Source organism: Cnephaeus nilssonii (assembly GCF_951640355.1).
Source record: "Cnephaeus nilssonii genome assembly, chromosome: 6".
NCBI lineage: Eukaryota > Metazoa > Chordata > Mammalia > Chiroptera > Vespertilionidae > Cnephaeus > Cnephaeus nilssonii.
The window spans coordinates 90,340,535-90,357,789 of record NC_137077.1 but is presented as its reverse complement, the minus strand read 5'-3'; the positions used below and the strand labels follow the sequence as shown (position 1 = coordinate 90,357,789).

Below are 17,255 nucleotides of genomic sequence, written 5' to 3'. Positions count from 1 at the left end.
AGCAGCCTCTAAACAGCTCTGCTTTGCCACAGACTTGGTCAGCTGAGGGGAGAGGGGGGCAAAAAGTGGTTGTTCCTGTTGGCCTAGAGAAAGGAAGGGGGTTGCTCCAAGCTTACACTTGGCTTCTGTGAAGGTGGGCACAGAACTCGGAAGGCCTGGCTTCTTGGTGGAGACCAGCTGCTTGGAAGGAAAGTGTCCCCCTTATCTGTCCCTGGAATTCCCTGTGGCCTTCCCTGATGGGATCTTATGAGCTAAGTAGCTCCAAGAATATCAAAGATGGCAAGTAGCCAGTTTGGAAGCATTCTGGGCATCTGTTTGTAAAGCCCAGGCTGTGCACAGGAATCGCTGAAACTAGACACAGGCAAGAGGTTTCCCAACTACTTTGTAGAGTTTTTGTTGCTGTTGCTGTTTTTAAATAATCATTGTGTTGAGTTGATGTGTTGAATGAATAGCGTGGTCAATTCAAATCATTTATCAAGAAATTATGGAATTACCTTGCCTCTCTGCCTGCATTCCTCACTGTAGGCAGGGAGACAGCAGTTTGACCTGACTTATTCAGATCCCTGAGAGGTCATGTTGTGCAAGGCCATGGCCACAGCTAGGCCAAATCAGGTGCAGGGAAATCCCACACTGCAGCCTTCCCTGCATCTCCAGCCTCTCCCTGCTGCCCGGTTAATGAGCTTCCAAACATAATAGCTCAATAGAGAGTCCCAGACGCCCACCCCTGCACCCATCCACCCTCCAGATAGCCTTCTTCCCTTGATCCCCAGGCCCCCTTGAGACAGAGAAAGCCTAGAGCCGGGCACTGTAGACTCTCCCCATTTTGTAGAGGAAAAGACCCAGAAGGAACTGGCCAGCCAAGAGAAATGTAACAAGCCATGCCGAGAAAGAAGAAGGAACCCCAAGTCCTGACAGGGTGGGTGACAGACCAGGGTGTCATGGGGAGGCAGGAAGAAAACCTCTGCTGAGCTTTGCTGTGAGGCCCACACACCTTCTGCATGGTGTGGGTGACATCAATCTCCCCCAGCCCAAGTCAGTAATACACTCACCCATGCGCAGCTGTATCCACTCAGATCCCCACACACATCCATACCATACACACCCCCACTCACATCCGCCCACCTCCAGTCAGTGTCCTAACATTTCCCTGAACAGAGCTGACGCTGCCTGATAGAGAAATAGGAAGGAAAGGCTAGATAGAGCCTGGGTGTTGGTTTTTGCTGCGTTTCCAGGCCAGAGGGTGATCCCAGAATCCAGCTCACTCTCTGTCTCTTTCTACCTAGAGACATGGCCACATTTTAAGCTTCCTTTCCCTCCCATTATCATAGACCCATTACACATTACTAGTTCAACCTGCTGACAAGGCTGTGTGTGTGTGTGTGTGTGTGTGTCTGAGATGAAACACTCAAGTGCTTTGTCATGCTTAATAATGCAGCTTCCCAGGCTGAGGACTGGACTTGTCAGAGGCAGACACAGAAAGAGAGGAGGGTAGAGTTAGGGAAGGATCTGTTAGCTGGGAGGAACACCGATGTCCCCGTCACTCTCCAAACAGCCTTAAGAGCTGAGCCTCAGATCCAGCTTTTCACACATGCTCAGCTGCAGAAACTGCTATTGGGCCTAAGCACAACTTATTTGCCCAGTGGGGCCTCCGTCCAGCTGACCTCTCTCCTTCCCGCTGACCCCTCTCCCTCCACTCAACTACCTATGAGCTTGCCTGAGCCCTACACACTAAGAGTTTATTCATTCAATCAGTGTTTATCAAATACCTCCCAGGTGTTGACTTAGCCTCTCATCCCCCATTCTCTGCAGGCCCATGCAACACCAGCCTCTACTGTCTGCTAGCCCTTCCTGCCCACATCTTCCTGCCCCATAGCTAACCCCAATAGAGTTGTGTGAAATGTTTCCTTCCAAAATATTATTTTAAGATACTAGGAAGAGTCAAAAGAGGTCACCAAGCACCAGGATGCTCCTTAAATTTCTGCCTTGTGACTTTACACGTGAAGCTCACTGGGACAGTACCCCTTCTATGGCTCAGATAATTCCTTTTCCAAGACAAGCCAATGAGGGAGTGACCAGTTCCCTCCCCTTTGCTTGCCAGGTTCAGGCAAGGCAGTTCCAACTCCACGCAAAATCTAGCAGTGATAAAGATCATTTAGGTACTGGACAGCCCCCTTCATGGGCCCTTCAACTCCTTCTGAGCCCCTTGACCTGGCCCTTAGTCAACCATGGCATCCTCCTCCCTTATCAAACCTGTTCTCAGACATGGCTCAAATACACTCTTTCATGCTGAAGTGTAAAAGGCTGATATAGCTAAATGTGTTGTTTTTCTCCTGTCCTCAGATAGTTTACATTTTAACAAGGGTATAACCTTGAAGTACCCAAGGAATCCCTAATTGTGGGATATCTGGCATAGGCAAGATATTGTGGAAGGCAGAGAGATATCCCTGGGTCCCCTAAACCTCCGTAACTAGCTGTAAGTTTGGCCCTGCACACTCGTGGAGCAGTCCTGTGGGTTCTTTGGGTACATCACCACATGTTATCAAGAGCACTGGATGAAGAGTTCTGCCACTAACTAGTTTGGAAGCACCAGTCACTTCTGTCTTGGGCCATAGTTTTCTCATTTGCCAAATGAGAAGTTTGGACCCAATGACCTTTTATAGGACCTTTCTAGCTCTGACATTCACCTGACTCCTCAGAGGGGCTGAGGGACCCTATTCCATTTCCTAAAGCCCTCCATCCCCTGCAGCTATGGCCTAGAGGGAATGGCCTGATGCCAGCACAGAAAGTGGGGAGGGAGTTGGACAGGCCTGCATGCCCTCTGTCCACAGTAGCCTGCCCACTTGCCAAAGACAAGAGGCACCATTCAGTGCATACACCAGTCTTGCAGTGTTACATAACCCTCCCAGATGGGATATTCCAAACAAAGAGCAATAGCAAAACAGTGCACACACACACACACACACACACACACACACACACACACAGAGCAGCCTTTGCCTATGGTGGCCTCACAGCCACAACCACCCTGGGAGAGAATTTTAGAGCCCACCATCTCTACTTTTCCAGTTGTTTTGTTTTTCCTAGGAGGTATTTCATCTAAGAAAGTCTTTCTCGAGAAGAAACTCTTTTACTTCTATGCTTGACCAAATAAAATAGAATTCGTCCCTAACTTCCTCTTCCCCCATCCACCACAAAAAATAAAAAACCCATAAGAACACACCAGGCCTCTCCTTTTCTTGGTTCATCCTGCTATTCTTTCCAGCTTTCTGACCTCAGAGTCCTGAAAAGAGCAGGTTTACCCTTCCATCCCCAGGATGGAAGAATTTGAAGGAGTGGATTTAGTTTTCATTCATTTCAGGTGGGAGGCAGTCTCCTGGTTCAGGCCCCATTGTCCCCACCCTCCCCTCTGTCCCTGATAAGTCCTTATACTCGATGAGACTGTAGTTTATGCATTTAGAAAATGGGGAGATCATTCTTATTACCATGGGACATTGGTGATAACTCAGATCCTTTCAACGACCTTAAGTACAAATCTCAAAAGACAACAGATGAGATTTAAGTTGGGCTTAAGGAAGCATTTCTCAGCTATCAAATTGTGAGCCTTCAACACAGATCACTAATGGATGGTGGATTTGACCTGCCTGGCTGCATTTCAGTGTAAGCTCTACATTCATTTATCTAGAATAGCTTGGGTGCACATTGTCCAGAGGTAGAAGGGCAGATGGGGAAAGGGCAGATGGAGATAGCTGGCCTGTAAGAAGGGAGGGAACCCTGCCTGGATTCCAGTCTGTCACTATGGTCTGACTGTAGATGGGTCCTGGGCCCTGGGTTCTCTATCTCTAGAAATACTACAATGTATTGAGCACTTACTATGTGCCCAGAACAGTACTAAGCAACTGATACTATTTAATTTTTAAACTACGACAACCCTTCAAAGTACATACTACTTCTCATTTTATAAATGAGGAAGCAGAGGCTCAAAGAAGGTAAGTAATGAATTTAGGGTCTCACGCTAGTAGTAGGAGAGCAGGATTCATACTCAGCTTTGCCTGACTCAAAAGCTCATGTTCTTAACTCCCTAGATCTTGACAATTCTGTGATTCTCTGGTTTTCCTTTCAGCCCCCGAAAAATCTAATTTCTCCCTCACTCCTGACCCTTTTTGGTTCAGTTAATTTCCTCATTGCATGTAATGGAGATGACTACCTCACCCTCTGTTGAAACAAGAAGCCCTTTGCAGCCCCTGTGGGAACCTGCAGAAAAGGAAGGAGCTGCAGTGCCCAAAGCTTTGGAAAGCTGCCAGATGGACTTGTGTCTGGGGATCTGCCAGGTGCAATCAGAGTCCCCAGGAATCTTACTAAGAAACCCCATACCAAGCTGCTGCTGCCCTGTGTCCAGGTCACTGAGAGTATGTTTGGGCCCCCATGAAAAATGTTTTAAGTTTCCCAACAAAGCCAGGTTGTCTGAAAAGCTTTACATAGGATTTAAACTCAGGATCCGAGTCCCTTTCCAGATCATGAGTGGAGCTATTTGTCCCAGCTCCCCGCTTCCTTTTCATATCACTCTCCCTTTCATTGGTTCTCCACCCAGACCTGACCCCATCTACCTTTTTTCATGAGTGACCTTTGAAACTATTTGCTGAATCAGCAGCACCAACTGCTGCTCCTCTTGCTTGGTTTTGGGCCAATGGGAAAATGCTCCAGGATGCCACTGTGAAGCCCCAAGGTGTTGACTTTGTGGGTCTGGGAAGGGCTCAGGAGTAAGGAAGGAAAGAGCAGGAGTGGAGCAAGGCAAAGGGGGCTGGTGAGGAGGAGAAAGGCCATCAGCATTTCCCAGAAGGCAGAGTGACTTGTTTCTCTTGAATTGTGTTCTTTTTGGCTGAATGGGAGGGAAGAGTAGCAGTCTGGGCCATTGGGAAGGAGGGGGACAGCAAATCTTTACAAGTGCCCACTCCATGTCAGCTTCCATGTGAGCAAAAAGACACACACTCCCTCCTCTCAGTGAACCTTCGTCTGGCCCCATTTCCAGCCTACCAGCTAGAAGTCCTTTCCTTGCAGCAGACAGAGGAAGAGAAGGGGGATAGGCAGCATTGGCCTCAGCAACCAGGCCTTCTAGGCATGAGATAGACAAGGACCCCGAGTCCTAGGGCTCTCCTTACCCTGTGGATAGGGTTTTGCCTGGAGGGAGGGGATTAGGGTAGTGGGGAACTATACCATCAGAGGACAGGACATATGCAGATGCCGTACAGTGATTCCATGCACTGAATCTTCTGGGCCCTGTCCTCCATCCAGCTAGCCTTGACTCTTACTGTTCCTGACATAAACCCTTGAATCCAATCAATAAAACCGTCTCTCTGGACTCTGAATGTGATTTGTATGCTCACCCCTTTCACCATTCTGTTCTGATAGAGGGTAGCTCTAGGCAGCCGCAATCTGCTTACACTTGTTTGGATGTTTCCAGATATGTGTCTCCTGCATGATGAACCACAACTGTTTGCTTATTTCCTCTTTCCACAGCACAGAATGCATAATTTTGAGTTAACTGGACAATTGATACAATGGAGTTGACTGACTGACAGACCTTCATACTCTTTTAATAGCTCCCAGGATGGGTCAGTCATGAGTTGCACCTCCAAACAGAGAAACCTACTCCAACCAGCACCTTAGATAACAGGGTAAAAAGATCACTTCCAATGATCTTCTAACCAGCCTCCAGCCTCCAGTCAGTATAAGAACTCAAAAGATGACAAATACTTATTTTATGCTGAGAGGATGGGAGTGGAGAGGGGGAGACTTCCTTATGCAGCTTAAGTAAAAGCAAAATATAGAAAGAAGAAAATATGGGAGAGAGAGAGTGTGTGAGGGGCAGGAAGAAAGGGAGAATAGAGAAGGAAGAAAAAAGAGAAAGGGCGGATAGTGAGGAAGAAGTGTATAGAAAAAAAGACAAAGGAGGAAGAAGAGAAAAGAGGACAGGTGCTACTGAGCCATTCAGACTTCATGGCCACTTGGAGGTGGAGAGTTTGAGGTAGAAGCTAAATTTGAATTATAATGCAAGGATCTTACCTAGCCTCCAAAAATCCTCTGCCCATGGGCTTGGGGATGTTGGCAAGCCCTGGGGTCCAGGTGCTCTAAATGCATAGCTGGATGGCTGGACAAACCTGTGCTCAAACAGAGAAACTGGAGTCATGCTGAAGCCAGTAGCTTCAGGCAGGGCCATGTGCTTCTGTGGCAAGGAGGAGACTTTGCCAGGTCAGGCTGAGGCGCTGGCTTCAGCCAGGAAGAGCATAACCAATTCTGTAGATGTAGTGAGCTTTGATTGAAAAATAAAGAGGAGGAAGCTAAGATTACTGCTTTCATTAAGAGGCAAAAGCAGTGGGGGCTGGAGCATAGCAAGAGCCAGGAAACATGCAAAGAAAGAATTTTAACCCCTGAAGTCTCTTTTTCCATGATGTCTCTCCACTCACTCATCTCCATAATGTTGCTTCCTTGGCCTAATTTCCAAGGCCACCATTATTTTATCTCCCTCAGCTGAAAGAGGGAGAGAGGCCAAGCTGCATATTAATGCAGATCTGATGACAATTAAACAATCCATTATTTCCCAGTCCCAGGTTCCCTAGGGCTCCTGCTTCTCCTGGATTTGGGCAGGAAGAGGAGTTCTGTGGTTAAGAGACAAACTGTATGATGAGATAGCGCATCTAACACAGTGCCTGGCCCCTTGTAACCCTCACCTACCCTTCAGCAACCTCACCAGGGCCTCATTCTCACTATAATGAGGCCAGAGAAGGGAAAGTATGAAATTAGAAAAGAGTGCAGCAAAATTATAATCCAAAGACACTCCCCCTCTGTTATCTCTTTCTCTACTTCAGCACCCCCAGTAGAGAACTGATTCAGCAGGGAGTTCCCTAGGAGAAATATTGGGGGGATAGCTGCTGGCTCTGCTCTTCTCACCTAACGCTATCCATGAAGGTATCTCCCTGCCTGCTGGCTGCATCTAGCTCTGCACCATTGAGAGGTATAGGCAGAGGAGGACAGACATACAAAGAGGGTGTCATAGGTAGAGAGCAGGTTGAGGCCAAAGATCTAGTCAACAAAGATAATCCCTTTCTGAGGTCCTGTGGGGGAAAATCTGGGCTGAAGTTAGGCAAAACAGTGGGGAGAAATGTATTCAGCAAGCCAACATTTCACATCTATGGGAGAGAGAGAGCCTTAGGAAGGAGGTGAGCTATGCATGTCCATACCCACACTCTCTAAGTCTCTTGGTGTTCAGACTTGAGGAGCAGGAGAAAAAGCTGAAGGATCTGGATAAATGAAGGAGCTACCAGTGGTATCAACCTTTTAGTGCCTGGCACAACTTCCTACGTGAGAGATTTCCAACAATCTCTACTCTTTTCCATCACTCTAATTATTTCTTATTTTTGTTCTGCTTTCTTGGGAAGCAAAAGCAGAACAAGGGAGGAGAAAAAAATGATGTTTCCTCTCCAGTTTTGCCATATGAGGCTGGATGGAATTCAGATGATTCCTAAACCCCTGAATTCCCAGCAAGAGCACCTGGGCAGGAGAGTTGGGGTTCTCTAAGCCACTTTTGGGGCCACAGCAAAGTTATTTTCAAGAAAATGATCTTTTCTCAACGTATCCTGAAGGGATGCAAACGATGTAGGGTGCAGTGGAAGGGAAGGAGACAATAAAGAACAAGAGGAGAGGAATCAGGTGAAGAACCATCATTTTTATGAAGCTGTGGCTGCCCTTGGGAAAAGGGAATGAAATAGTTTTTATCTCCCTATTTGGGGGAAAAGCCACATAGTATCATGGGCCTTTTAACTAGCTTTGAGCATGGGGGGAAACTGACTTTCTGCTTTTTATGCTAGATAAGGAAAGAAAACAATGAAATTGAAGGGAGGGCAATTGAACCACTGAGGGAGCTAAGAAAACCATCTTCTTGGGGCTCGAATCAAATCTTTAGGTCACCCAACTCAGATGATCCTAGACCTCTCCCCCTTCAATCTCATGGTTTTGGTTAAATCTACCCTGTGAGCTAACATGTCCTGACCAAAATTCTCTAACTTACAGTAGATGTGAGGAGAAAATAGGTTTTTAAGAAATATATAAAATCTTCACAAGTATTCCAATATCTGAAGCACACCAAGACTGGATGAAGATGAGATTCTTGGCTCTTTTCACTCTTCCCCTAATCAATTCCTTTAGCGTCATCATTGTCAGGATCAGGTGCTGACCAGGTGCTGATTTCCCCAGAGCTGTTCTTCCATGCAGTTATCCCATCACCTCCAATCAGAGAAAGGAAGCTGACATGATCATAGCTTTCCCAATACCCAGGGGAGAATATTCCAGTCCCCTTTCATCTATTCTTTCCATATTCCTAGTTTATGGATGGATATTGTGTGTGAAGAAAGAGCTCAAGGTCCTAGAGTCCCTCATGGGGGGTGGTTACTATTTCTCTCAGAACTCAACATGAGATTTCAGTTATCACCAAAAAACCAAAGGGAAAGAAGATTGACAGTCACTAGACCTAACAGAGAGATTTAAACAGGAATTACACTGAAATACCAACTCCGTTTGGCAACTGTCTCTCCCATCATTGTTCCCTTTGTGCGACTGCCAACCACCCTGCACAGAAATCCTCTTTGAGTCAGAGGGAAAACTATAACCAGACTGAGTCCTCATACTATAACTCAGTCCTCCATTAGCTTGGTGGGTTGTTACCTTGCATCCCTTTAGTTCTGTGGGGATTCATAAGAAAGGCAGTCACTCAGGTCAGAGCAGCATAAGATTCCCCAAATGAGCCACTCCTGGCTTTGATTCCCACTGCATCAATTAAAGAGCCAGCTCATCTTCTATCTACAGCCCGACTTTTTACATCATTCCTGCTTTTCAGCCGTATCCTCTGCCTCCTGAATTCCCTTAAATCCAAGTCTACTCTTCCTGGACTCTAGCCCTTTTAAAGCCCTTAACATGCCTGTTTGCCAAGCCTCCATCTTTTTCATATCTTACTCTTCATTGAAATAATTTTACCACTCAAACTCTCTTCTAAGATTTTTCTAACTTAAATACATTCTCCAACTGTTCTTTTTTCTTCGATTAAATCTTCACCCCAACTTTCTCTCAATCTTGTCCCCGTTAAAAACTGCTAGTTTTCAACATCCCCAATCACTTAAACCAAATTTCTTTCTTCTTTGCCCCCAATGATGGTCTGGATATTCCTCTTTTCTCCAACAACCCCCAAACCCTCTCAAACACTGATATCATTTCCTCCTTCCCCCCAAATCTCCTTGACACACTTCTACCCTCAAGCATCTTCTCACCCCATCACTTCACGTTACCTTAGTCCTTCAGACTCATAGGTGCACCCATTTCCCCCTTGGCTCTTCCTCATACCCATTTGCTTCCCTTTCTCCCACCTCAACTGTCCGCAAACCCTCTTCCCCACTCACTCAGGTCTCCTGCTCAGGACGCCCTTGCCGAGGGCAGCGGGGGATTTGTGCTGAAGGAGGGTTCCAGCGGCAGCGCAACAACTCGGGGGACGCTCCTTCTCCTTGTTGGCGACGGCCCCTGGCGCCACCGTCTGCTGGTGGGGCGACTGGGGTGCGTGCGCCCTGCTGCTGTGGGCCGGTGAGGGCTGCACCAGGAACTGTCCGTGGTGCTGAACCGGGGGCTGCTCGGGTACAGTCTGTGGCGAGGTGGGCGGGAGCTGTCCGTGGTTCTGGAGCGGTTCCTGGGCGACAGCAGTGGCGGTGGCGGCGGTAACTGGGATAGGGGACAGCGGGGCTGGCGACGGAGGAACGAGCCCAGGCGGAGGCTGGGCTTGCAGCAGCTGCTGGTGTTCCCACAGGCTGCGGTTCTCGGCGCTTAGCTCATCCAGCCGCCGCTCCAGCTCATCAATACGCTGGCGCTGGGTGTGGATGAGGCTCTGCTGGTTCTGCACGATGGCCGTGAGCTCCTTAAGATAGAGCACGGCACGCACCGGATTCTCCAGCAGGCTCTCCATGCCGCCCGCCGCCGCCTGCGCCCTGCCTGCGCCTCGGCGGGCGGCAGGGAGCGGGAGGGCGCGCAGGAGCGGAGCAGCCCCAGCGATCCGCTCGCTTCCCGCTCCGCCGGCCCAGCCTCCCTCCCCGCTGCCTGTGCCGCGTCACTACCACACATTCACACACGCACCGAGGGGCGGGACCGCTGCACCAGGGCCCACCCACTCACCCTCCCACCTCCAGGCGTCGTGAGGAGTCTTGGCTTCCAGCAGGGCTGACAGCAGAGGAGGTAGGCGAGGGAGAGAATGGGTAGAGACGCAGGATAAATGAAGGAGAACTGAGATGGATAAAGTAAATCTGGAGAGAAAGGGAAAGCGGGAGAGGCAGCAGGAGAGGTGCCGGGAAAGTGCAGTGGAATGGGTAGGACAAGAGAGGCAGATAAGGAAAGAGGGAAAAGAGAGAGAGGCTGGGAGAACGAGGAAGCAGAAAAGGGGAAGGTGGCAAAAGGAGAGAGATATATATTTAAAAAGAGGAATCATGGGTACTTTGAAGGGTCACGAATTCTTTTCCCTCTGTCCAGCCATCCCAGAGGCAGGGGGTCATCTTAAAGACCTTCGGAAGAGAGGACACACTTGCCTCTTTTGCATTCAACAACCTATTCTGCTGGGGAATTTCTGGAACATAAGGATCATGGGATTATAAGAGGCCCTAGAGAACACCTAGTCCTACTCCTTCGTTCAGCCAAAAGGACACTTAGAATGGCAAGGTTGTTTATGCTGGGCTTTCCCTGGGAATTGGAGCTCAGGACAGTTTTGCCCACTCTAATAGGAACACAAAGTAAACAAACCGGAGCCTCTGTGTCATGGGCTAATGCTTCCAGAAACTTCTGGAGGGGTTATATAAATGTTTGAAAAACATTTGTAAAGTGCATGCTCCTACCCAACACTGGGCTAAAGTAAGGATGACTTAGGATGAAATTTTTTACTTCTTGAAGCTTATGGTAAAGTAGGTCAAAATGGTAATCAATATTTAATTTTAATATACAACGGTGGTTGTAAGTGCTAAGATAGGAAGTGCTACAGGAGCCCAACAGCTTAGGGACCTAGGGACGCTTATTGGAGGAAATAACACTTGAAGTGGGAAGGATTTTCCAGAAAAGGGGAAGAGCGTAAGCAAAAGCTCAGAGATGTGAATCAGCATAAAATGAATCACTCATTAATTTCTACAATAAATGTACACAACACACCCACCAAGTTCTAAGTATTGTACTAGGAAGTAGGCAGGCTACACCTAGCATAGATAAAAAGTTATGGTTTCTATAATCAACAAGATTACAGTCTGGTAGAGTAGATATGGTATGCACATGATGACTAAAATACAAATAAAAATTTCTGTAAGAGCTCTCAGGCCAAGTTCCAGAGAAGGAGAGCTTGACTATGGATGAGGGCCTGATAAGGAGAAGGTGTTAGTCAAGCTGGGCCATGAAAGTTGAGAAGGATCAACTAAATAGGGGCCTGAAGATATGTCAGATAGCAGGAACAGACTAAGGAATGGAAATAGAGCACCTAGGTTTAATTTGGCAGGGAAATGACCCTTTCTTCTGGGCTATGAGTGCTCTGAGCATATCTACTGTAGTACTGTCCTGTTCTCCACACAGGTGTCCATCAGGCTCCCTAGCTACCTGCTGTTCCTCAGGGTAGGTATATCCACAGATAACATGTGTCTAGTGACCTGGCCAGCCAAGCCCATTCTGAATGACCTTATGGGAAGGGATCTGTGCTCTGAAAATATATTGGTTTCTCTTCACTTGTTATGTGTTTTTTCTTTTCTTTTTTTTTTTTTAGCTAGAAAATATAATTTTATTTTTGCCATTTCATATTAGGAAATCAATGTTTAATTTCATAATTTATTGTTCACAATTGATTTATAAAAATTTTAATCCTTAAATTGTACATCAGTATCCTATGACTCCAAATTTTATTTATCATTCTTCTTCAAGTCTGAAGAAAATGATTAATTTATTAAGTTCCGCAGACAGCACAGTCCCACTGACATAACATTTAGTCTTAAGTCCTATGCTCATGTGAGAATTAAGAATAGCCAATATCAAACTGGCCTGAAACCTGATTGTGTTTCTGGCTCAGGATACCTGTAACAAATTTGTAAATCCACACTAAGACACAAAAATAAACTAGAGTGTGTATGTCATACAAAAAAACTTTTCACAGTAGAGTATAAATTAACATTAAAATGTTATCAAATTTCAACCATATTATGTTTTATCCAATTAGATTTCTAAATGCCTGATTTAACTGTGAATCAAATTCAAATAACTTCATAGTTTTTTTAAGTTTGCTCAGCATTTCAAAATGGTTACAGAATTAATATAACTTTAAAATTTAAAAATGTCAAAGTATGCTATACAGATTACACTTTTCTGCTAGTCTGGGCTAGTATCTTCCATGGCAAGATACTAAAACTACTGAATAAAATATACTTTAAACTCAATAGGTACTCAATTAATTATCCTGAAATTATCAACATCATTGCCAAAGCCTTCCAGGATTTTGTAAGATTTGATTCCTTAAATACAGTTTTAAAATTTAACTTAAGGAGGGGGAAGCACCCTCATATATTTCACTTTTTATGTCCTTTTTTGGTCCTTCAATGACCAAAGAGAATTTTAAACAAGTTATGTTTCATGTTTCCTGGCTTATTAAAAGACTATAATTGCTATTATCCAGATTAAGAAGAAATTATACTAGGCAAAAGCTATTAATTTTGAAATGTCTATCTGTAGGTCCCCTTAGAACCTTTCCAAACTTTTATGATCAAGTGCCTTTAGCCCAGTGATGGGCAACCTTTTGAGCTTGGTGTGTCAAACTTCGCCAAAAAACTGAGCATAACTCGGGTAGTGTGTCACTTTGAGGAAAAAACATTATTTCGCAAATGTTTCATCCTCAGGAGCAGCAAATGTTTCATCCTCGGCATGCGGCCGCCTCAACAGTCGCGTGTCATCAGAAATGGCTACGCGTGTCAGTGCTGACACGTGTGTCATAGGTTCGCCATCACTGCTTTAGCCTATTATGTACTAGAATCTAATTAGATAAGGAAAAACTTATTTGCAAAATAAAGCCACTTCCCAATATGCTTGATAGAAACAAGCTATTCATATTTACTTGTGTCCCATTGAAGACATTACTGAAATCTGTCCAATGGTTTATTTCCAACTGGTCCACTATGGAATTCTTAGGAATGTTTTAAGATTGGCTGTAGCTAGAATTCTGACTTCCATTTGGACTCTGCTCTCCTTCACTGTTCAGATGAGGTTTGGGTTTTGGCATCTTGCTAAGAATAGTTGCCATCTCCTTTCTGTCATTAAAATTCTTTCACAATTCATATAGTTTTAAAATAACCTTGATTATTTCTAAAATCTTCTCCATATCCACAGAAAGCTCAGAAAACTACTATCTGGTATCTTCCTGCTGTACAACACAGGCTAATGTAGGCAAGCTAAAGCATCATGAAAGGAGGATACAGTAGGTAAAGATCCATTCTGTAAGTATCATTCACTATCCTCCATGCAACGGGAAACAACATGTCTTCTTGACCTATACCCTGCACTTACTGGAGAAAAGGTCTATAGGGATGTTACACTATCAAGCAAAAATCCATTAGTTCTAAAATGTAGAATTCACATTCTAATATATGGTTCATCCTATAAGAAAATTCCTTTGGAAAGGCATATGAAAATCTAGTTTTTAATACAGAAGTAGCAGCAGAAATCAGTCTTACATTTGAGACAACTCCAAATTCCTCTACTTTGGATGCCAAAAACACACATGTAGGAGCCATTAATATAGGATCTATACTTTTCAGAGAATACCTGGCATAGAATATCTTGAAATACACTGTAGCAGTGGCAATAACTTGTTGTCTTAATTTAAAATGTTCACCTAATGCTTGTAAAACATTTGTAAAAAATAGTTGTAATTTCCAGTATTATTCTTCTGAGAGAAACTTTAAGTCCTTTTGGCATCCCATCCACAGATCTTGTTCATCAAAAATCATTTTGCAAATAATGGGAGCTCTGCCAAAAATTGCCTGCCATGGAACACAGCTTTCCCTGATAAGAAAGCACCAGCCAGTGGAGCTACCATAGACCCTGCCCACCCCCCCGACATGCTCCTCCATCTTGTAATGTGTTTTTATTTTTATTTTCTCTCACTTAATTTCATAGCAAACTTCCTTTTGTAAGTAATGAGTGAAGAAAGCTTATCCACAGCTGAGCCAGCAGTTGGGAGAACAGAGCACCCAGTAGGATACTTTGGTAGTGATCAGTATTCCAGCTAGAGTAAAGGTTGGGGGATGGAAAGAGGGCACACAAAAACTTACTTTTCTTCTGAATTTTCTTTGCTTGCATGGTTGATTTGTTGTCCAAGAGTTGGGTGCTTGGAAACCAATATTATTTCTATAAGTGAAACAACCTGCAACATAATTATCCATGGGGCTTGTTTTAAAATGCAGGTTATAGGTCCCATATGAGTCCTGCTATGATGGGGCCCAAGTGTTTTTATTTTTAACTAGAGGCCCAATGCACGAAATTCGTGCAATAGTAGTAGGCCTTCCTTCCCCCAGCTGCCAGCACTGGCTTCCATCTGGCATTCACAACCCGGGCTTCCCTCACAGCCTTGGCTTTGTCTGGAAGGTCGTCCGGAAGGACGTCTGGTCTAATTAGCATATTACACTTTTATTATTATAAAAAATTGTTTTTTCTTTTATGAGAAACATCAACTTTGTTGAATTACAATTTACATGTAATAATATGCACCCACTTTAAGTGCACAGTTCAATGAATTTTGATAAATATATACACCCATGTAGCCAAAATTTCCATCACTGCAGAAAGTAGCCTCATGCCCCTTTGCAGTAAATTACTCTCCTCGGCCCCTGTCAACTGCTGATCTGCTTTCTGACAAGATAAATAAGTGTTGCCTGTTCTAGAATTTTATATAAATGGCAATCATAGAGAATATACTCTTTTGTGCTTTTCCTTTTTGCTCAACATAATGCTTTGAGGTTCATCCATTCTGTTATAGGTATCAATAGTTTGTTCCTTTTTATTTCTGAGTAATATTCTATGGTATGGATATAAAACTGCTATGATCATTAATGGCCAAGATTTTATGTGAACATATGATCTCATATGTTTTGTTTAATATGTTTTGTGTGAACATGTATTTTTATGTTTTATCTGGAGGAAAATCTAGAATTGGAATTGCTGAGTCATATACAAAGTATATATTAAACTTAATAAGAAACTGCCAAATTATTTTCTAAAGTGGTTATACTATTTTTTATTCTCACCAGCTATGTATGAGAGGTTCAGATATTTCACAGCCTTGCTAACACTTGATATTTAAAAACTTTTTTATTTTTATTAACTCAAGTAAGTCAGTAGTAGTATATTAATATGGCTTTAATGTGTTTCCCTGGTGACTAATGCTGTAGAGCGTCTTCTCATATGCTTATTACTTATTTGTATATTTTCTTTGCCCACTGTTTTATTGAATTGTTTTTCTTCTTATTAAGCTGTAAGAGTACTTTATATATTCTGGAAAGTAGTCTTGGTCACATGTATGCATTGCAAACGTTTTCTCCAGTCAGTTGCTTGCCTTTTCATTTTCTTTTTTTCTTTTTTTTTTATTGATTTTTTACAGAGAGGAAGGGAGAGGGATAGAAAGCTAGAAACATCGATGTTTAGAGAGGAACATCGACCAGCTGCCTCCTGCACATCCCCCACTGGGGACGTGCCCACAACCAATGTACATGCTCTTGACCGGAATCGAATCTGGGACCTTTCAGTCTGCAGACCGACGCTCTATCCACTGAGCCAAACCGGTTTCGGCCTTTTCATTTTCTTGACATTGTCTTTTGAAGAGCAAAGGTTTATATTTTGATGAAGAAAAACTTACCATTTTTTATTTTATAGTTTGCGCTTTTTGTGTCATATCTAAAAATTCTTTGCCTATCCCAAAGCCAAAAACACATTCTCCTATGTTTACTTCTAGAAGTTTTATCACTTTAGCTTTTATGTTTAGGTCTATGATCCATTTCAGTGTAATTTTTGTTTTTGGTGTAAACAGTCAAAGTTCATTTCTTCCCTGAATGTTTGACAATTAATCATTGAAGCCACATCAACCTGGAGGTTTCTTTTTGAAAGTATTGCAGATGTCTCTGCGTGTCATTTTATAACACTTGTATTCTTTAAGACAATTTGCCTTCCAGCTATTGTTTTCTCTTGTTCAGTGTCCAGCCTTCCTTGAATTTTTTACTTTCTCCTCTCTTCAGATTAGCAACCTACCTTGTTTGCTGCTGTCCTCTTTTGTGCATGAATTTGCATGAAGAAAGGAGGCACGGAGAAGAGGGATGCTGGCTTGCATGGGAGATGTGTCCATTGACCAGGCACATGTATCTCAGATCATATTCTCTTCAGAAGCCATCTCCAGTGAGGAGCTCTAGCTTCCCAAGCACGAGAATAGTATTTCCCTTTTTTACTTGGGGTAACTGTAACATTCTTCTAAAAGCATTATTTGGCTGGTCATTAGCATGGTACTAACTCTGGCACTGTGTTGTGCTCTAAGGATGGAGAGCTGTGTAAAACTTGTTCTTTTCTCTTAAAAAATAAAATTATCTAGTGATGGAAATATGATTGGTTACCCTCTTTCTTTATCTTGGAAGAGAAGGGGAATTTTTCTGCAAGTGGTAACTCAGAGGCGTTCCTAAATGTAAGATCTACTGACGGATTTATGACCTTGGTGAGAACAGAGCTTCATGGACATCACAGGCTTAGGCAAACATGGGTGCCCTATCTTGGGGATATTTACTGATGGGTTATTCTTGAACAGGTTTCAGAGGTGATTACATACGTCCTAGCTTGCTTCTTTAGTTTTCCAGATAAAATGTTGGGGTATGTATATTGGTGCTCTAGGAGCTACTCTTTGTCAGTGTCTGAGATTTGAAAAAGACATTTCTTCTGTGACTTGTACAGAGCAGCCTTCTTTTCCTTTTAAATCTTTATTGTTGAAAGTATTACATATGTCCCCATTTCCCCCCCCCCATTGAGCTACTCTAGCTTGCCCCACCCCCTGCCCCAGGCCTTCATCACCCTATTGTCTATATCCATGGGTTATACATATATGTATAAAGTTCTTTGGTTGATCTCATCCCTCCCACCCACCTTCCCCCGCCTTCCCTCTGAGATTCCAGTCTGTTCCATGC

General features: G+C 44.1%; 1 protein-coding gene and 1 pseudogene across 3 annotated transcripts in view; both read right to left on the bottom strand.

Annotated features, from left to right (window-relative positions):
* Window positions 1–10,026, bottom strand: part of IQSEC3 (IQ motif and Sec7 domain ArfGEF 3) — a gene marked incomplete at its 3' end in the record, with an annotated part of 108,418 nt that extends 98,392 nt beyond the window's left edge. For both annotated transcript variants that reach the window (XM_079775968.1, XM_079775969.1), the window contains exon 1: window positions 9,444–10,026. In XM_079775968.1, the coding sequence (XP_079632094.1) occupies window positions 9,444–9,997 (554 nt within the window). In that variant the 5' untranslated portion in view covers window positions 9,998–10,026. The remainder of the gene's footprint in view (window positions 1–9,443) is intronic.
* A 3,208-nt stretch (window positions 10,027–13,234) lies between these two features.
* Window positions 13,235–14,085, bottom strand: LOC307102250 (cyclin-C-like; annotated as a pseudogene). Its single transcript has one exon. The product of its transcript is annotated as a cyclin-C-like (transcript).
* Window positions 14,086–17,255: the final 3,170 nt, after the last annotated feature.